Genomic DNA, 22,825 nt, shown 5'->3' with positions numbered 1-22,825 from the left:
GGAAAAATAGCCACAAAGCAACTATGTGCATAAATAATCATTATTACAAAAGTTATACACTCTATAGCAGGAAAGAATATTATATTACAGGAAAGACTAAAAGGAAAGACCCAATCCAGATTATGGGTGAATCAGTGAAAATCTTGAGGAAAAAACATTTGAACTGAGGCATAAAAGGTGAACAGAAATCAGCAGAGAGGGGAAAGAGTTTTAGGCAACAGGGACAGTAAGTATATGCAAAGTTTCTTGCAAGTTTCTTGAATCTGAAGAAGTAAAACAAGCTAATTTGAGTACAATATGGTGAGCAAAGAAGTTAGTTTCACTGGATGATACGGGGAAAAAAATAGGGACCAGAGCTCATGGCTATTGAACCAGGCAGCCACTGAAGATTTCAAGTAGGGAAGTGAAATAATCTGATTGATGTTTTAGAAAGAGCACCCTGGCTGCGGTCTGTATAGGGGAGGGGAATAAGACAGGTAGTGGGGAAACTGGTTCAAACGAGAGGTGATAATGAAGTACACAGATTTAAGACATATTTAGAATTTTCAGAATTAATATAAGTTTGGGGGTGATGGAAACTGAGTTATCAGAATGACTTCCCAGGTTTCTGGCTCAAGTAGGTGAGTGAATATGGCTTTCATTTCTCAAGACAGTGAAGCTGACAGAAGGATTCAATTTACTTAAAAGATGCCTGCTTCGAATTCTGTGTCTCCCTCTCTTTCTGCCACTCCCCTGCTTGTGCACTCGCTCTCTCTCTCTCTCTCAAAAATAAATAAGCATTAATAAATGTGGAGAGTTACTGACATTTATATAAGATTTACAATAATGGAAATGGATAAAACAGCTTAGGAAAGTAATATAGAAGGAAAGAGAGTGCAAATCTTTTGGGTTTGGCAACTCAGAGATGAGTAGAGCAGATCCAGGGGATAAGTAAAAGAGAGCTAGACAGAGCAGGTAGAAAAGGGAATGGGGAGGGGCGCCTGGGTGGCGCAGTCGGTTAAGCGTCCGACTTCAGCCAGGTCACGATCTCGCGGTCCGTGAGTTCGAGCCCCGCGTCAGGCTCTGGGCTGATGGCTCGGAGCCTGGAGCCTGTTTCCGATTCTGTGTCTCCCTCTCTCTCTGCCCCTCCCCTGTTCATGCTCTGTCTCTCTCTGTCCCAAAACGCCAATAAATCCTCAGCTGGGAAAAAAAAAAAAAAAAAAAGAAAGAAAAGGGAATGGGGAAAAAAAAGAAAAGAAAAGGGAATGGGAGGTAAACAAGGTAATACATGTGAACAACCCTTTTTAAAAGAGAATGATAATGATGTCCTTTGAAGAGATCATTTAATAATTACCAAGATGTGGAGATTCTGCCTGACATAATACTCTTTTTCCTACAAGTATTGAATTTACCTTGATTCACTATAGAAGAAAATGCACAAGAATAATAACCAGATTCCATTAAGAAACCACCATCAGCATTCAATACCATTACCTGATTCCACATCGAGGGAGTATTTATCAATAGCCAAGTTCATGGTCTGGTAGGCCGTGGTACAGAAGTCTTCCAGAATCATGTATACAGCATTGTTGACATTAGGAGGGACAGACTTGGCAAACTTCATTCGGCTGTTCACCACAATACTGCCATTTCTAAAGTTCAGGATTTCTAAATTCTGGAACCCTGTGAGATTTGACTGGAGGTAGGGAACCAGCTACAATACATGAAAAGTAGTCAGTTTGTTTACAAGGTTTTGCTATTTTGTTCAAAACATACCAACCCCCACCCAAAAAACAAGAATGAGCCCCTCCCCCACTTTTTGACATTATATTCTATTTCAATTCTATATTCAGTATTTCAATTATTTAAACTGTTCATCAATAAAAGTATAAATTGCCAATCACTTGAGAGTCAAGAGATTTTCACAGCAATATTTAAGAATCCATGAAACTCATAGACAGTTTTAGATAACAGAGAGTTTATTCTCTCTGTTTCACCAAAGAATCACAACAGCCAAGGCGTGACTGGGTGGCTTAGTTGGTTAAGCATCCAACTTTGGCTCAGGTCATGATCTTGCAGTTCTCAAGTTCAAGCGCCATATCAGGCTCTCTGCTGTCTGCACAGAGCCTGCTTCAGATCCTCTGTTCCCTTCTCTCTTTCTGCCTCTGCCCTGCTTGTGCTCTCTTACTACCCCCCCCCAAAAATAAAAATAACACATTTAACAAAAACCAAGGTTCACAACAGTGAAGGTATTATTAGTACCTACAGAAAACTGGTCTCATAATAAAATGTGAAAAGAAATTGTAAACTTGTTTCAGTTCCATGATTCATGGAATACAATCTTCAATATCTAAGTTATTATATAATCTTCAGGCTATATTTGTGTTTCCCATTTCTTGTATCTATCTGTTGTATTGTTTTTCTACCAACCGTAGACTATGATGCTATTTAAAAATCAATGTGCACAACAGACCAGACTTTCACTGGCTCAGATTTTATGTTTGGGAGAAAGAGGGTTAGTACATACACGATTATTCACTAATACCCATGTTGCATTTCTTGTGCTTACCAGTTCCAAAAATCTTTGCTCCAGTGCTCTATACTCCAAAGAGTTTTTATTAAATAGGTCTTCCGAAAACATCATGTTTGTCACTCGGAGGCTGAAGAAAACCACCAAAGCTCCTGCAGTCTGGGTATGACTCAAGTCACCTCCTTCTGTGGGTTGCACCACAATAGCCCTCTCTGTGGACTGAACATTTGTAGACATTTCCACATAACTACCAACCTTGCCATTTTCCTCAGGGATTACCTCAGGCTGATAGTAATCTGTGCCTATCCGGTCCAGTTCTAATGAAATATCCTGTACACCCATAATTACTTCATCCTCTAGCAGGGTGGAGCTTGTGGTTGGAGACAATTTGGTAGACTGTGTCATGGAAGATTTCAGCCAGAGCTTGTCAGTACTCTGCAGTGTAGTTGCCAATATGTCTCTGGACAATTTCCCCAGGGAAGAAGTTCTTGCCCAAACTACATCTGATTCTGGCAATATGGTCCCCAAAGGTTGCATATCTGGCTTCATTATTGAAACCTTGCTGTCAAACCATTCACGGTCGGATGACTCTATAGTTTGTTCCATATCCTTCTTTAGAAATGGTAGCTCTGGTTTACCAGTAGAAGCAGAGATTGCTATAGCTGTCAATAGAAGAGGTGCTTTGGTAACTGAGTAATCATCAATGTCAGGTGCCTCTGATATTTGCTTGGAGAGAATTAGAGATGCAGATTCAGTTGTGGTCTCTGCAAAGATGGGCACAGTAGGTCCACCAATGAGCTCTTCCTCTGCAAAGTGTGTGGATCTATCATAATATCCATATTTTAAATGCTCAGTACTTTGCCCTGTGGAATCTTTGTCATCTATACCTAATTTCTCATCTATACCTTCAGTTGGCATAAGTGATTCCTGATCTTCAAGCCATGACTTAGACAGTGGTTCAGAACTCTTCTCTAATGAAGTCTCACTCCATGGCCAAGTAATCAGATCCACCTTTTGCCCAGATCCTGAACCTAAACCACTCTCAAATATAAACTCTTTTTCTATGGATGTGTCTGGCATCAAAGTGCTCACTTCTAATTGGCCTTTGACTTTGGAGGCCAAAGAGTCCAAGCCAAAAGGTATCATTGTTTCTTTAGCAAGATCCAAAGTGACAGAGGAGGCCAGATATGGTGAGGATGTCAAAGACACTTCAGAGTCTTCCACAGATGATATCGTTTCCTTTGGCACTGGATGAGTGAATGGACTTGAAGGCAATGAATGAACAGAAAGAATATCTTCTGGCCCTTCAAATTTGATTAATCCTAAAAATAAAGTTTTCCATTAATTAATCTACAGAATTGCCAAAATGTATTCCTAGTTCTCCTAATAAAGCAAGCTATTTGTTTTCTCATTAAGTTAGGATGTACAGTGCTGATTTTTACTTTGATATATAAGCAAGCAAGAGGATCTCATGATTTTGTGATGTGGTACAATCACTCATGAATATACCCCCTTCCCTGAAGATAACAAGATCTCAGCTATTGAAATAATTCATCTTTAAAGATTTTAGTTTTTTACTCCATGAAAATAAAGAACCATATTGACAACAAAGACTTAATCTAGTGGAAACTAGACAGAAAATCCAGGAAATTTTGTCTTTGAATTCTGATTTCCTTATTATGTTTATTGCCCATCATCCTCCAGATTTACCCAATGTTTAAAATCCTGGACTCATTATATCTTTAACTTCCTCTTTCACAAATATACTCCATCCATAAGTCATATTGATTTTTCCTTTCTGCCACAACTAAATCATCTACTTGATTTTCATTTCCTAATCTCTGCTATAGCTACCCTGGTTTACGTTCTCCCTTAGCTTGCATTCTCCCTAATGCAAGCTAAATTCTCTATATTGGGCCCCCGCAATTAATACTACTACAAGATACTAGAATAATTTTCTTTGATGTTGTTTATCACTATAACTTTAACATCCAAGTTAATAAAGTAGTTCTTTAATAGTAATTTAATTCAATTATGTATTCTTTAATAGGATGTTCAAAACATCTATTAACTGATCCCCCACCCCCACCCCACCAAGTTCATTTCTTGTTATTTACCTATTTGGAATCTCCATTCCAACCAATTCAATCTGATTGTTTCCTCTCTCACACAGCTTTTCCAAGATATTTCCTCCTAATAGATGTTACCATGCTTCTCTATTAGCCTTAGTGGCATTCTTTCTTCAAAACCTTTGTCATCTGATATAATAAAGTCAAAAAGTATGAAAAGTGATTAGAATCACTTACCATCTTCTAATATGTGAGATCCAGAAGTTCCTTCCTTAGAAACCACAGGCAAGCCAGTCTGAAGCACTGCTGGGGTGACAGAATGAAGAGTCAAGCTGCTAACCTCTAAAACCTCTGGGGAAGAACTGAGGCCCACCTTCGCGGGAAAGGCTAATTCGGGTGTAGACACTAAATCACCCAAAGGGCTTTCTGACCAGAGTTCCCTGCCATTGGTTGAGGGAGGACCAGAGGTGAAATCAAGTGGTGAAATACTGCTGGTGGTGGATTCATCTGCTGAGGGCCATTCAGCTTGAAGGGTATTATCCTGGGGGGAAAAAAAGGCTAAATCATATCATAGATAAAAGAAACACACAAAAATGATTTCAAATATCACCTATGTGTAACATTCCCAGATTTTCTAGGGACACATAGACAATGTAATATTGGTGGGGAGGGGGTGGGGACATGGGTTCTCCAATCAAACAGATCTCTAATCAAACCCCTATTCAACCACACACTATTTGAAAACTCTAGGGAAAAACCACATACCTCTTGAAACTCATCATAAATTGGGGAGAGATGAGATACCATATTTAAAAGATTCCAAAGTGAATTTGTGAGAAAAAATATTTCTCTTACTTTAGATGGTCCCTTACTCTGTCTTATTAGCTTAAATACTCTATATATAAAATTACTATTCTCTGTAATTTGATGTCAAAAACCTAAGCACATTGCCTACAGCAGGAAAGAACAATTAGAAATATTATTCATTCTGAAATGTATTTAACTACTTAAGGTTTTTTGTTTTGATATGAAATGTCACCACATCAAAATGTGGTCTTGCTACTTTGAAAGAATATCAACATCTACGAAACGGTACCTCACTTAAAAAATACAATTTTCTCTTTCTAGTGACTTTTTACTAATGTAGTAATATAGTATTAATAACTTCCGGGATAGAAAAGTAGACAGAAACACAATCCTTGAATATGCTAATTATTTAATCATATAAAGATAAGTCTATGCATAAAAGTTTAGATGTGATGCTAATGGGTAAAATGACCATGGCATTTCATGGGAGTTTATATAATTCAATCTATGCTTACTTCTAAAAAACAAAAAATAAGAAGTGCTATATGTATAGAAGAAATTCATGAAATATTTCCTGGGCAAAAACTGAAAAAGGAAAATAGAAAAGAACAATCATTCTCTACCCTAAATAACATTAAAATCACATGAAACCGTTTTAAAAACACCAGGGCACCTGGGTGACTCAGTTGGTTAAATGTCTGACTTGATTTCAACTCAGGTTATGATCTCACAGTTCCTGAGATTAATCCCACAGGCTAACAGTGCAGAGCCTGCTTGGGTTCTCTCTCTCTCTCTCTCTCTCTCTCTCTCTCTCTCTCTCTCTCTCTCTCTCCCCCCCTCCCTCCCTCCCTCCCTCTCTCACTCTGTCTCTCTCAATTAAAAAACAAAAAACAAAAAAATGCACCAATGTCCAGGCCTCACACCCTAGAGATACCAACTTAATTGGTTGAGGATAGGACCTAGACATGGTACTTTTAAGAGCTCCCCAGTAGAAGATACAGGCTGACCATATTCTGGCTACAGTATTACAGGCTGAATTTCTAAAATACTTCTTTCACTGTTGAATTGTTATATTTCTCGTGAGATAGATCCCTTAAGAAACCTCCTGGTGTTGGGTTCAAGATGTCAGCATCAGAAGATACTGAACATACCTTCACCTATATACACAACAAATATATAGCTACATATGGAAAATTTTCCTCTGAAAAAGTCCTGAAAACTAGGTGGACAGCATCTCCACAACAAAAGATAAAAGGGCCACACTGAGTTGGATAGGAGAGGCAGAGATATGCTTTCACCAAAACCCACCTAAAGACTTGCAATCCACAATCAGAATGAAATCTCACCAACATGGAACTTTTCCCTGAGGAGCAAGGAGTTTGTGCTCCATATCAGACACCTCAACCCTTCAGTCCTGCACCCCTGAGACCAGCCCTCCAAACATAAAACCAACAGGGACCGTGTCCAGAACTATAGGGAATGGAGAACCTGCCCTTAAAGGACTCACTCACAGACTTACTTGCCCCAGAACCCAGAGCAAAAGCAGCAATATCTGTTTGCTTGTTTGTTTGTTCGTTTCAAAGAGAGTTTTTCATCTCTTTTTAACTGAAGTAGAGTTGATACACAATGTTATATCCGTTTTAGGTGTACAACATAGTGATTCTACAACTCTATACATTATGCTATGTTCACCACAAGTATAGCTACCATCTATCACCACAGAATGCTATTATAATATCATTGACTATAATCCCTATGCTGTACCTTTCATCCCCATGACTCATTCACTCCATAACTGGAAACCTGTACCTCCTACTCCCCTTCTCTCTGATAACCACCCATAACCCCACCACCCTCTCCTCTGATAATCATCAGCTTGTTCTCTGTGTTTATGGATCCATTTCTGCTTTTTTTGTTTATTTGTTCATTTGCATGTGTATGTGTATGTGTTTGTTTTGTTTTTTTTAGATTCCACATAAAGTGAAATTATATGGTTATTTGCTTTTCTCTGTCTGACTTACTTCACTTAGCATACTACCCACTAGATCCATCCATGTTGTTGAAAATGGCGAGATCTCATTCTTTTTATGGCAGAATAATATTCCATTGCATGTATATATATATATATATATATATATATATATATATATGTATGTATACATACACACCACATCTTCTTTATTCATCTATCAATGGCCTACTTAGGTTGCTTCCATATCTTAAACATAGGAGCACATGTATCTTTTTTAATTAGTGTTTTCATTTTCTTTGAGTAAATAACCAGTAGTGGAATTACTAGATCTTATGGTATTAAAAGAAGTTTGAAAAGCACCTAAACCATATGTAAAGGAGATACACTAATCTTAAAGTAACTGCCAAAAAGAAGGGACCTGTTAGAGCTTTCTCTAAGGACAGAAGCACTGTAGGTGCCATTTTTGCAATCTTACTCTACCTTACTAACGCCAGTGCTGGTGAGTGCCGTTTTGGCAACCTCCCTCCACACTGCCAGCACATGTGGGGCTCCCATCCCATACCACAGGAACATCATAGCCAGGCAGGCAAACACCACCCCACACCCCGTGCCACAGCTGAGCCATAGCCAGCCAGGCAAGTGCTACATCTTCCCCCATGCCCCCAATACAGCCACTGAGGAGAGCACCATGACCCGACCCCTGCCAAAAATATGTCACCGACAGCCTGGGAAAGAACCCTACCCACCCACTCCCCACACTACAGCCCAGCACATGCACACAGAGGGGATATCCATGGAGCACCTGGCTCTGGTGGCCAGAGGGGACTGTGCTTCTGGCCCCCATGGATAAAATCACTACTTAAGACCACTCCTACAAGACTCAGGGAGGTAGCTGTTTCATCTAATACATAGAAAACAAACACAAAGAATCAGACAAAATGAGGGGACAGAGGAATATGTTCCAAGTGAAAGAACAAGAGAAAACATCAGAAAAAGACCTTAATGAAATAGGAATAAGTAATCTACTTAATAAAGAACTCAAAATAATGTTCATAAAGGTGCTTACCAAACTTGGAAGTATAAGGGATGTGCACAGCAAGCACTTCAACAAAGAGAAAATATAAGAAAGTACCAAACATAAATCACAGAACTGAAGGATACAATAACTGCACTAAAAAGTACATTAGAGGGTTTCAACAGCAGACTGGAAGAAGCAGAAGAACACAGATCAACAAGCTAGAAAACAAAGCAATGAAACTCACCCAGACAGAGCAGCAGAAAGAAAAAATAATTTTAACAAGTGACAATGCCTTAAGGGGCTTATGGGACAACATCAAATGGAATAATATACACATTATAGAGGTCTCAGAAAGAGAAGAGAGAGAAAAAGAGGCAGAAAACTTATCTAAATAAATAATGGCTGAAAAATTCCCTAATCTGGGAAGGAAACAGACATCCAAGTCCAGGAAGCACAGAGAGTTCCAAAAAAGATGAATCCAAAGCAATCTATACCAAGACACACTATAATTAAAATGTCAAAAGGTAAAGACAAAAGAGATACTCCCTAAATGCAGCACAAGGAAAAAAAAAAAAAAAAACTTATGTGCAAGGGAAATCCCATAAGGCTGTCAGCAGATTTTTCAGCAGCAACACTGCAAGCCAGAAAGTAGTGGCATGAAATTTTCAAAGTACTGAAAGGAAAGAATACCCAACTACAGTGAGATTATCATTCAGAAATAGGTAAAGAGAGAGTTTTTCAGATAAGCAAAAGCTAAGGCAGTTCATCACCACTAAACAGGCCTTACAAGAAATACTAAACAGACTTCTTTCAGTTGAAAAGCAATGGAACTGATTAATGACAAGAAAACATGCAAAAGTAAAAGTCTCATAGGAAAAGTTAAACATATTATAAAAGTAATGGGTTAATCAATTATAAAGCTAGCATAAAGGTCAAAAGACAAATGTAGTAAAATTAACTAAAACTGCAATAATCAGTTAAGGGACATATGACATAAAAAGATGTAAAATATGACATCAAAAACATAAAACAGGGGTGCCTGGGTGGCTCAGTTGGTTAAGCATCTGACTCTCGATTTCAGCTCAGGTCATAATCTCATGGTTGTGAGATCAAGCCTGAGTCAGTCTCAGATTCTCTCTCTCCCTTTCTCTTTTCCTTCCCTAGTCAGGTTTGCTCTTATTCAAAATAAATAAATAAACATTAAAAAAAAAACATGGGGGGAGGTTAAAAATGTACAGTGTTGAAATGTATTCAAATTTAAGTTGCTATCAAATTAAAATGGACTGTTACATATATAAGATATGTGAATCTCATGGTAATCACAAAGCAAAAACTTGTAGTAAATACACAAAAGAAAATTAGAAAGGAATCTAAATGCAATAATAAGGAAGGTTATCAAACCACAAGTGAAGAGAGAAAAAGAAGAAAGGGACAGAATAAACTACAAGAAAAGGCAGAAAACAAGTTAACAAAGTAGCAATAAGTAGATACCTATCAATAATTACATATAAATGGACTAGATTTTCTAATCAAAAGACAAAGAGTGGCTGAATGGATTAATACACATGGCTCATCTATATGCTGCCTACAAAAGATTCATTTCAGAAGTAAGGACATGCAACCGCTGAAACTGAAGGGATAGAAAAAGATATCCCATGCAAATGAAAACAAAAAGAAAGCTGGTACAGGTATACTCATCACTCATAATGATAAAGGGGTCAATCCAACCAGGATTATTATAAATGTTATTTATAACATTTATAAATACATATGCACCGAACATAGGAGGACCAAAATACATAAAGCAAATATTAACATGCCTAAAGGGAAAAATTGACAGAAATACAAAAATAGGTAGAGACTTTAATACCTCACTTACCAATGGATAGATCACCCAGACATAAAATCAACAGTGAAACACTGGATTTAAATGACACATTACACCATATAGACTTAAAATATATACATATGGAATATTCCATCCAAAAGCAGCAGAATACACATTCTTCTCATGCACCTGGAATGTTTTCCAGGACAGATCACATGTTGGGCCATGAAACAACTCAATAAATTCAAGAAGATTGAAATCATATAAAACATCTTTTCTGACCACAATGGTGTGAAAATAGATATCAATTACAGAAAGAAAATGGTAAAAAACAAAGAGATTAAACAACATGCTTCTGAATAGCCAAAGGATCATCAAAGAAATAAAAGAAATAAAAGGAGAAATGAAAAAATACCTACAGACAAATGAAAACAAAAATACATTACACAAAAATCTCTGAGGTGCAGCAAAAGTGGTTGTAAGAGACAAGTTCATAGCAAGAGGTCTACTTCAAAAAGCAAGAAAAACCTCAAATAAACAAATTTCCTTTATACCTAAAGGAAACAGAAAAAGAAAAACAACAACAAAAGTCAGTAGAAGGAAGGAAATAAAAATCAGAGTGGAAATTAATGAAATGAAGACTAAAAAGACAAAAAAAAAGATCAATGAAACAAGAACTGTTTCTTCAAAAAGATAAACAAAAGTGAAAAACCTTTAGCTAGATTCACCAAGGAAAAAAATAGAGAACTCAAATACATAAAACCAGAAATAAAAGAGAAGTTACAAATGATACCACAGAAATATGAAGGATCCTAAGAAACTACTATGGACAGTTGTATGCCAACAATTAGACAACCTACAAGATATGGAGACATTCTAACAACATAGAATCTACCAAGATTAAATCGAGAAGAAACAGAGAATATGAATAAACCAATTACTAGTTAGGAGATTGAATAAAAAACTTCCCAACAAAAATCCAGGACCAGATTGTCTCACTGATAAATTCTACTAAACATGCAAAACAAAAAAAAGATTTGATACCTATCCTTTTCAAGTTCTTCCAAAAATCTGAAAAGGAAGGAATGCTTCCACACTCATTTAATGAGATTAGCATTACCATGATACCAAAACCAGACAAGGTCACTACAAAAAAAGAAAATCACAGGTCAATATTCCTAATGAATATAGATGCAAAAATCTTCAAAAAATATTAGCAAACCAAATTCAACAATACATTAAAAAGATCATATACCATAATCAAGTAGGCTTTATTACAGAGATGCAAGAATGGTTCAACATCTGTAAATCAATCAATGTTATACAACACATTAACAAAATGAAAGATAAAAATTATGTGATCATCTCAATAGATGCAGGAAAAGCTTTTGACAAAATTCAGCATTCATTTATGATAAAAAATCTCAACAAAATGGGTATAGATGGCACACACCTCAACATAATAAAAGCCATATATTAAAACCCCATAGCTAATGTCATACTCAACAATGAATAGCTTAAAGCACTTCCTATAAGATCAGGAACAAGACAAGGATGCCCACTCTTGCCACTTTTATTCAACATTGCATTGAAAATACAACTTGGCAAGAAAAAGAAATAAAGGACAATCAAAATGGAAATTAAAAAAGTAAATTGTCACCATTTGCAGATGGACATGATACTACATATAAAAACCCCAAAAGAATCCACACAAAAAAATGTTAGAGCTAATAAATGAGCTCAGTAAAGTTGCAGGATACAAAATTAATATACAAAAATCTGTTGCATTTTTATACACTAATAAACTATCAGAAAAAATCATGAAAATAATCTTAAAATAAAGAAAATAATCATTTACAATTGTACCAAAAGAATAACATACCCAGGAATAAATTTACTGAAGGAGGTGAAAGACCTGTACACTGAAAACTATAAGACATTGATGAAGAGACTAAAGACACAATAAATGGAAAGACATTCCATGCTCCTAGATTGGAAGAATTAATATTAAAATGTCCAAATGACCCAAAGTAATCTACACAGATTCAAGGTAATCCATATCAAAATTTCAATGGTATTTTTCACAAAACTAGAAAAACCAATTCTAAAATTTGTACGGAACCACAAAAGACCCCCAAATAGGCAAAGTAATATTGAGAAAGAACAAAGTCAGAGGTATCACACTCTCTGAGTTCACTATACTACGAAGCTATAATAATCAAAACAGTATAGTATTGGCATAAAAACAGACACATACATCAATGGAAAAGAAGAGAGAGCCCAGAAATAAACTCATGCACATATGGTCAATGATTTATGACACAGGAAGCAAGAATATACAATGAGGAAAGTACTGTTTCTTCGATAAATGGTGCTGGGAAAATGGGACAGCTACACACACACACACACACACACACACACACACACACACACAAAATGAAACTGGACCACTAATACCGTATATAGAAATTAACTCAAAATGATTAAAGACTTAAATGTAAGACCTGAAACCATAAAAGTCCTAGAAGAAAACATAGGCAGTAAGCTCCTTGACATTGATCTTAGCAATAAGTTTTGGATCTGGCTCCAAAGGCAGGGGCAACAAAAATAAATAAATGAGATTATATCAAACTGAAAAGCTTCCGTACAGTGAAGAAACCATCAACAAAATGAAAAGGCAATCTACTGAATGGGAAAAGATGTTTGCAAATCATATATTCAATAATGGGTTAATATCCAAAATATATACATATTCATACAATTCAGTAACAAAATTTACAATTTGATTTTAAAAATGGACAGAGATCACTCTTTCCCATCTTGCAAGATGGCAGGTGAAAAAGCTGAGAAGCCAGATACTAAGTAGAAGAAACGTGAAGCCAAGAAGGCTGATGCTGGTGGCAGGTTAAGAAGGGTAATCTCAATGCTAAAACTCCAAAGAAGGGGAAGCCCCTCTGAAGGTGAAACCCTGTCCTCATCAGAGCAAGTGGCAGATATTCCTGATTAGCTATGTACTCCAGAAAGGCCATGTATAAGAGGAAGTATTTAGCAGCTAAATCCAGGTTGAAAAGAAAAAGAAGGAGAAGTTTCTTGCTATTGTCACAAAACCAGTTGGTGGTGACAAGAATTGTGGTACCTGAGTGGTTAAACTTCACAAAATGCCTAGGGATTACCCTACTGAAGATATGCCTCAAAAGCTATTGAGCCACAGCAAAACAAAACAAAACAAAACAAAACAAAACAAAACAAAACCTTTCAGTCAGCATGTGAGAAAACTATGAGCTACCATCACTCCTGGGACCATTTGTTCATCCTTACTGGGTACCACAGAGGCAAGAGGGTGATTTTCCAGAAGCAACTGAGCAGTGGCTTAGTACTTGTGACTGGACTTCTGGCCCTCAATCAAGGTCCTCTGTGTAGAACACATCAGAAATTTGTCATTGCCACCTCCACAAAAATTCATATCAGCAGTGTGCAAATCCTAAAACATCTCACTGATGCTTACTTCAAGAAAAAAAAAAGGTGTGTAAACCCAGACACCGGGAAGGTGAGATCTTAAACATGGAGAAAGAGAAGTATGAGATGACAGAACAACACAAGGTTGATCAGAAAGCTGTAGACTCACAAATTCTGCCAAAAATCAAAGCTGTTCCTCAGCTTCAGGGCTACCTCTGCTCTGTGTTTTCTCTCACAAACAGAGTTTGTCCTCACAAATTGGTGTTTCAAATTTCTTACAAAGAACCTAATTAAATAACTGATCCATTTTTCTAATGGACAGAGATCTAAATAGACATTTTTTTCAAAGAAGACAGACAAATGGCCAACAAACACATGAAAACATGCTCAATATTACTATCAAGGGACTGCAAATCAAAACCACAATGAGATATCACCTCACACCTGTAACAATGGCTAAAATCAAAAGGACAAAAAACAACAAGTGTTTGCGAGGATGTAGAGAAAAGGGAACATGTGCATATTGGTGGGAATGTAAACTGGTACAGCCATCGTGGAAAATAGTATAGAGTTTCCTCAAGAAATTAAAACTAGACCTACCACATGATCTAGCATTCTACTTCTGGGTATCTAACCAAAGAAAACAAAAACACTAACTCAAAAAGATATATGCACCCCTAAGTTTACTTCAGCATTATTTACAAAAGCCAAGATATGGAAACAACCTACAAGCCAAGATATGTCCATCAATCAATGAATGGATAAAGATGTGGTGTGTATATACAATGGAATACTACTCAGTCATAAAAAAGAATGAAGTCTTGCCATTTGTGACAACATGGATGGACCTTGAGGCTATCATGCTAAGTGAAATGAGTCAGACAGAGAAAGACAAATACTGCATGATTTCACTTATAAATAGAATCTAAAACACAAAATAGCAAACAACCAAAACCCAGACTCATAGATACAGAAAACAGAACAGTGATTGCCATGGGAAAGGGGGTTGGAGGAGGAAGACAAAATGGGTAAAGGGCATCAAGAAGTACAAACTTCTAGTTATAAAATAAATAAGTTATGGGGATGTAAAGTACAGCAAGGGGAATATAGTCAATAATATTGTATTAATTTTGTATGATGACAGATAGTAACTAGAACTACTGTGGTAATAAAATCACAATGCATACAAACGTCTAATCACTATACTGTACACATGAAACTAATATAAAATTTCATGTCAATTATACTTCAATTTAAAAAATTCCCATACACATAAACCCATCTAAAGACTAGAATTCATGGAATAGCTATGAATAAAATGAAGCCCATGAAAAATAAAAAAATAAAAAACTATAAGAAAAATCGGCCCCCCTTCCTCCAGAGATTCCTAAACAGTGGTGGTGAATATTCACTGACATACACTGTCAAGCCTAATACGCTTTTTAAACAAAAGCATACATTAATGTGGTTAATTATAGCTCAGTCTATGACCATGAAATAAAACAGAACTTACTGGCCTAAGGAGGGATTCAACCCAATGTTATGACCTAATTAGTCTTTTATGTTCTGCCTACACTTCCTCTTGTCCATCCATCAAAGGTCTATGTGAGAAGCTTTAGGATAACACATTCTTCCAATCACAAGGGAGGGAACATGATGCAAGAAATCACTGGGCACATCCCAACTTATCCCTTCTCCTAGTGACAAATGCACCAAATAGATAATAACAGAAGGTCATTGGGTATATGTACATATCCCCTCAGTTTCACCTACTATTTCTAAACTAACTATTCTTAACTATTTCTACCAAGTAAACTTATTTTCTTTTGTGGAACTCAGTGAAACAATCACTTCCTGTCTGTCCGTGCTGTTTTAACCAGGTCCTATTTTAAGTGGGCCATCATGCTGCTTATTCTTTATTGCCACCACCCCAGATTCTTCTCTTCCCTGCTTTCTTCCCTGGGGAGCTGACTCCTGATAACTTTATCATCCCTGCTTTTTTTACCAACTCTCTTCTGTTTGAGTTTGTTCAATGGGATGCACAAGCAGACAATCAAAGGATAAGAAAAGTGAGAGGTTTGGCTAATTCTTCCCTGCCCCCTCCAATAATGTGTCTCTTACAATAGCTGTATCCCTCTACAATTACAGCTTAAGCTATTACTGGGATCTGGTAACAGTTTTTCTCCCCTTGGCCTAAATCCAATAGATGGTAATGGCTTCTAACTACTAGTCTCTGCATACCTCAACATTCCTTTTTTTACTCCCTTAAGCCTATATATAACTCTATCTTGGTGATTCTATTACTACTGAGACCCTTTTTCAAAAATAATAAATAATAATAATAATAAAGAACAATAAAAAAGAGTCATAATAAAGAACAAAACAAATTCTGAACTGAAGAATACAATGAATGAAGTGAAAAATACAAAAGCATCAACAGCAGAATGTATCAAACAGAAGAAAGAATCTGTGAAGTAGAAAACAAATCTTTGAAATTATTCAGTCAGAAAAGAAGAAAAAAAAAGAATAGAAAAAAGTGAAGAAAACCTACGTAACAGAAACAATGAGAAACATAAATAATGAGATACCATCAAAGGAGCAATCTGAATTACTGCAGTCCCAGGAGAACAGAGACAAGGGGCCAGAAAGTTTTCTTAATGAAATAATGGCTGAGAATTTCCCAAATCTGTGGAGATTTTGACCACCCAAGTTCATAACCTTCATAGAACCTCCAGCAAATTCAACTTGAAAAGACCTTCTCCAAGACACATTATAATAAAACCATCAAAAATCTAAGACAAAGAGAGACTCTTGAAGCAACAAGAGAAAAAAGCTTCTGACCTACATAGGAGTCCTCATTATGCTATCAGTGGATTTCTCAGCAGAAAATTTAAAGCCAATACAAACTGGGATGGTATATTCAAAGTGCTGACAGAAGTAAACGGCCAACCAAGAATACTTTACCCAGCAAAGCTGCCCTTCAGAAGTGAAGGAGAGATAAGGACATCCCTAGATATACAAAAGTTGAGGGAATTCATTACTACTAAACTTGCTTTACAACAAATGCTGAAACTGAAATAAAAGGATGCCAATTAGTAACGTGAAAACATATGAAAATATACAACATACTGGTAAAGTAGTATACAATAAAATACTATAATGTGGGTAATATTGTGTGTTAACCACTGAACTATAGTAAAAAAGTTAAAAGACAAAAGTATTAAAAATAACTATAGACATAATAATTTGTTAATGAATACAATATAAAAAGAATTAAATTGTAACATCAAAAACCAAAAGTAGAGGGGAGTAAAAGGGTAGAGTTTTTGCATGCCATGAAAGTTAAGTTACTAACATAAAAATAGACTTCTATATCTCTAAGATGTTCTTTGTAAGCCTTATGGTCACCATAAAGCAAAAACCTACAGTAGATACACAAAAGAAAAACAAGAGAGAATCACAGCTTACCACTATGGAAAACAATGAATTCACAGAGGAAGACACCAAGACAGAAACAAAGAAAGAAGGGAATTACAAAAGGGCCAGGAAACACTAACAAGGTAGAAATAAGTACTTACTCATCAAGTTACTCTGAATGTAAATGGACTAAATTCCCCATTCAAATGGCAAAAAGTGGCTAAATGTATAAGAAACAAGACCCAACTCTACTCTGACCACAACAGACTCACTTCAGTTAAATATACATAAAGGCTCAAAGTGAAGGGATAAGAAAAGATATTCCATACAAATAGAAAACCAAAGAAAGCAGGCATAGCTATACTTATATCAGACAAAATAGACTTCAAATCAAAAACTGTAACAAGAGACCAATAAGGTCATTATATAATAATAAAGATGTTAATTCATCAAGAGGATATAACAATTATAGATATAATGGCACCCAACATTGAAGCACTGGTATATATAAAGCAAATATTAACAGATCTGAAGGGAGAGGTATATAACAATATTATAATAGGGGATTTCCTCACTTATTATCAGGGAAATACAAATCAAAAACACAATGAGATACCATCTCACACCTGTCAGAATGGCTAAAATTAACAACATAGGAAACAACAAGTGTTGATGAGGATGCAGAGAAAGGGGACCTGTTGGTGGGAATGCAAACTGGTGCAGCCACTCTAGAGAACAGTATGGAGCTTCCTGAAGGAACTAAAAATAGAACTACCCTATGATCCAGCATTGCACCATTAGGTATGTACCCAAAGGATACAAACATGCTGGCTCAAAGGGGCACATGCACCCAATGTTTATAGCAGCATTATCAACAATAGCCAAACTATGGAGAGAGCCCAAATGTCCACCCTAGAATTTATTATGCTAAGGGAAGTAAGTCAATAAGAGAAAGACAAACACCATATGATTTCACTAATATGTGGAATTTAAGAAACAAAACAGATGAATATATGGGTGGCGTGAGAAGAGGACAGAGGGAGACAAACCACAAGAGACTCTTAATGACAGAGAACAAACTGAGAATTGATGGAGGGAGTTGGGTGGGAGATGGGCTAGATGGGTGATGGGTATTAAGGAGGGCACTTGTGATGAGCACTGGGTGTTGTATGTAAATGATGAATCACTGAATTCTACTCTTAAAACCAATTTTGCACTGTATGTCAACTAAAATATAAATTAAAAAATAATAGGGGACAGCAAAATTCCCATTTTTAATACTGGCTAGATAATCCAGAGGAAAAAAATCAATAAAAAATGATGTACTTGAACTATACTTTAGACCAAATGGACCTAACAAACATATATAGGACCAGATGGTTTCACTGGTAATTCTACCAAACACTTAAAGAAAAATTAATGCCAGCCCTTCTCAAATCCTTCCCAAAAATGAAACAGGAGTGAACACTCCCAAACATATTTTACAAGGCCAGCATTACCCTGATACCAAAACCATACAAAGATACTACAAAAAATATATATCCCTGATGAATATGGTGCAAAAATTGCCAACAAAATATTAGCAAACTGAATTCAAGAGCAAATTAGAAGAATCATATACCATCCTATCAAGTGTAGTCTAACCTTGCCTATTAAAGAAACTGAGGTTCATAGAAGTGAAATGCCCACAATCACAGAAAATAGAGGAAAGATTCAGAATTACACTCCTGAGTTTCCAGAGTTCTCAGTCCCCATACTTTCCCCACTATTCCAGACTGTTCACTGAGAGATACATACAAATGTCTACCACATTGGTAGGAATATAAACTGGCATAGCTATTATGGACAATAATACAGAGGTTCCTAAAAAATTAAAAATACAACTACTGGGGCGCCTGGGTGGCTCAGACACTAAAGCATCCAACTCGGCTCAGGTCATGATCTCGTGGTTCACAAGTTCGAGCCCCGCATCAGGCTCTGTACTGATAGCTCAGAGCCTGGAGCCTGCTTTGGATTCTGCATCTCCCTCTCCCTCCGCAACCCCCCCCCCCCCCACTCACACTCTGTCTTTCTTTCTCAAAAATAAATAAACGTTAAAAAATTTTAAAAGTAAAAAAAGTGAAACGGCTTAAGCCCTTTATCCCATACTGAAAAAATTGAGTTTTATCAGACAGTTCCTGTGACCAGACACACATTAGGAAAGCAGATCAACCCTCAATGAAAAAGAAATCCCTAAACAATATAGACAATTTCAGTATATACAAATAAAATGCCTTTCCATTCCATAAAAATTAAAAGTAAAACAATACATAACATCTTTGATGAAAGTCAAGTCTCAAGGAGACCACATAAAAAGTGAAAGGAAACAATTTGACTTTTTAAATAAGGATGACCATCTAATCTACTCCAAATAAGCACCCCCTAAAAAATGGCTTTGCAATAAAACTTTGTCATACATTGTGAAAGGTATGACATATACATGCCAGTAATAGCACTTCATTTATTTTCATAGGAATAGATGTTCCCATAGTAACAAATTCAAGTCAAGAATTCTTCTTTTAGTTCAATGTAGTATATTAACTTATACCGGCCAGTTTCACTTCTGGGTATGCCAAATGAAAAGCTTGCTAGTGCTATAGAAAGCATACTGTGCAACATGTGATTTTCCAAGTCAGGATGCCAAAAGGTGTCAAATTCAGTATCCCAACATCCTACCTCTAAAATAATTTCTAAAAATCAAATCTGTAAAAAAAAATATTTTAAATCTCATTTCTATGAAAGAACAAAATCTTGTTAACAGTTGCCCAAAAAAAAGAGGGAGGAAAACCAATAACCACACACTTCTAATTAATCATCCTTTTTTTCATGCCTTATTATCATCTATTAACATTCCACTGTCTCCTCAAATTGTTACTTAATGCCCCACAGTTATCACTATTCAAAAACCCGAGGGGTTGGCTTTGACGCAAATGGAACCACATTACAGGCATCATGAATAAACATCTGAGCCCAGTTAGTCACTGCTTGTCATCATCGAAGGGCAGCCCCTTTTAGCCAAACCCTAGCCACTTTTCTGCAACAGGGGAATGTGAACCTAATGATACCAGATCACCCTGGTTTTCAAAAGAGGTTAGAAATCTTCATTTTTCTGTAAAAATATCCTAATTGCTAAATATTGGCTTTGTAAAAAAACTGATCCCAAAGCACATGCTTATAGCTGGATCCAGCTGGCTGGTCTCCAGTTTGCAAACATCTGGCTCATACAGAAACTCCTATCTTTACAACATCATTCTCAGTATCATCACAGGTCTGTGGTTAGAGAAGCCTGAGATGAACATGATTAGAAGGCATGGAGATTAGTGATGTCATGTTCACAGTGAATCACCATCATCTGCCACTGCATCCTGAATGGACTTCTATGACAGCATCACCTTCTTTGTGTACACATCTGTCACCAGACTGAAAACTTCTTGTAGACAAGCCCACACCCTTATTCATCTTAGCTTCCCCAGCACTTGGCACATGAAAATCACAAAATAAATATATTGGAATGAATGAGTCAGTGAATGAATAAATAAACACCAAATAATGCAATCTCTAACGTCAATAACCCCTAACTTTCCTTCTCCAACATAGAACTCAGTAAAAAGACTATTTCCAATGACATCACATTTCAAAACTGAGTTGCTCAATAGCTGAGTAGAAGAAATGGCTGCATATATCAGTGGTTAAATGAATTTGGGGGAGACGTTATGAATGTTCATTGAAGGATTAAAGTCAAGAAACAAATATTTTAAAAAGCTGATATGAGACAGAAAAAAGCTCAAGAGAGTAGGAGTAGGGAATGTAGAAGGAGCCCCCCTACTGTGTCTATGGGATAACAAAAGATTCATGTATGCATTGTAACCAGCTAGTCTCTAGTGGTGGTGGTGGTGTCGTTGTATAGCTGTCAGTGATGTTGTTGTTTCAACTACACTGGAAGCCACTTTCTCTTCTACTAGATGCCTCTCTATAGGTGAAGTGGCAAGCGAAGATCTGGAGCAGATAGAGGATCACCTAGGGAAGTTGTGTGGTAAGAACAAAAAGGAAAGTTCATTCCATACTCTTTCTGTGCAAATAGGAATGTTTTCAAACCAGGTTAAAAGGATGCCTGATGTTGAGTCCCTGTCATTTGTCAGCTAGCTGTTATTTTCACTCTTCTTTCTCTTTCTCTTCCACACACACACTATTGTATATGCCTTAAAGTCTAACATTTTTCTTCAATACAGTCCTTGGAGCACAAATCTATACTCTGTCCCTATGTACTTCAATTTATAGTCTTAGCTATAAAAACTATTTCTGAGTAACTTTTAGAGAACAACTCAGTGGGCACTTACAGCTTAATTATTACCAAACAAGTATAAACCATAAATAAGTTTTATACCACATGTGGAGCTTGGCAATTAACCACCGTAGACTTCATTTAACCACTGCAGAAGGCTTAAATTTTCTGAACCAATACTTGGGACTCTGGAGCTGACAACTGTGAATCATGTTCCAAGGATGATTTAAGAAAATGTTTGAAACAGGAACAGCTCAGGAAATTCATGATGCCAAAGTAATCAGGTGAGTGTACAAAGAAGAAAGTTTGAGGGCCTAATTCTAGGCATAAAACATAGAAACATACTTACCAAAATGGATGGTAGGGTTGCCTGAAGACTTGAACTTTGGGTGTTCCAAACTAGGTCTTCAGTTTCAGGAAGTAAAACCCCTCTCACTGAAGAAAGAACAATATAGAAAACATTTTTAGTTGAGACACTATTGTATTTGAGGTTCAGGGACAACTAAAAATAAGTTTAGATTTTATAGTTTAGATCTTGGCACAGCAGATAACGCAGACTTGCTTAGAAAATATCTGTTACTTTATTCAGAGAGTTTACTTATATTGAGAGGGGGAAACTGAAGGACTCCATAAAAATTTGCTTCTTGCTCTTTTTCCTGCTTCTATTCTTACTATGACCTACATCCTCACTTTACACATGCCTTATAGAACGAATAGTGTATGTCCTCCTGTGAGGGATAAGGAATTAATGATTTCTTTAGAGGCTTCCAGCACAAAAGGTAACATCTAAGGAAGGACCACACAGGAATGACCAGACGAGGTCATCATATGCATGTTCCAGACCACCAGTACTAGACATCTCAATGCCAAGACCCCCTGACTCCAAGGAATGTGACTTATAAAGAACACCTGGACCTGTCCTTGTTCTAGATGATTCCTGGATGCCTGAGAGGACATGTACACCAGACCACAACCCTCAGTAAAAACCCCAGGCCCCAAAGACAAGACTCTCTCCTTTCCTTTTCCAACTCTCCCAGATACATCATCTATATCTGCATGCCCTCTCTCTCTCTCTCTCTCTACATTCATATATGTAGATATATATGAAGATATATATATATATATATATATATATATATATATCTTCAATAACTCTGCTCACTTCCTGCAGGCTTGCGTTTTATTTCTGTCCTGTGCATAGTCAAGGACCCTCTTGGCTTGTCCTGCAGGACCCTCTCTTGGCTGGTCTTCTCGAACCGAGCCTGCCTGCATCAATATTAACACAATCTATCTGAGTTACAAGACTCCAACATAAAATATTCTTCTCATTATTACATTTAAAACATTCCTATGTAATTTCTTTTTCTTTTTGCAAGCATTATTTACTCTTTTCAAGATTCCTGTGAAGATGTTTTTAAATTGATTTTT

General features: G+C 36.7%; 1 protein-coding gene and 1 pseudogene across 1 annotated transcript in view; one reads left to right on the top strand and one right to left on the bottom strand.

Annotated features, from left to right (window-relative positions):
• Positions 1–22,825, bottom strand: part of IMPG2 (interphotoreceptor matrix proteoglycan 2) — an 82,444-nt gene that overhangs the window by 10,624 nt on the left and 48,995 nt on the right. Inside the window, exons 11-14 of the mRNA XM_030330330.1 lie at positions 21,747–21,832; positions 4,816–5,119; positions 2,549–3,831; positions 1,474–1,693 (exon numbers count right to left, since the gene is read on the bottom strand). Coding sequence (XP_030186190.1) covers positions 1,474–1,693; positions 2,549–3,831; positions 4,816–5,119; positions 21,747–21,832 — 1,893 coding nt within the window. The remainder of the gene's footprint in view (positions 1–1,473; positions 1,694–2,548; positions 3,832–4,815; positions 5,120–21,746; positions 21,833–22,825) is intronic.
• Positions 13,031–13,953, top strand: LOC115523797 (annotated as a pseudogene).

Source organism: Lynx canadensis, chromosome C2, assembly GCF_007474595.2.
Source record: "Lynx canadensis isolate LIC74 chromosome C2, mLynCan4.pri.v2, whole genome shotgun sequence".
Classification (NCBI taxonomy): domain Eukaryota; kingdom Metazoa; phylum Chordata; class Mammalia; order Carnivora; family Felidae; genus Lynx; species Lynx canadensis.
Note: the sequence above shows the minus strand (reverse complement) of the source record. Positions and strands in the feature narration are given on the sequence as shown.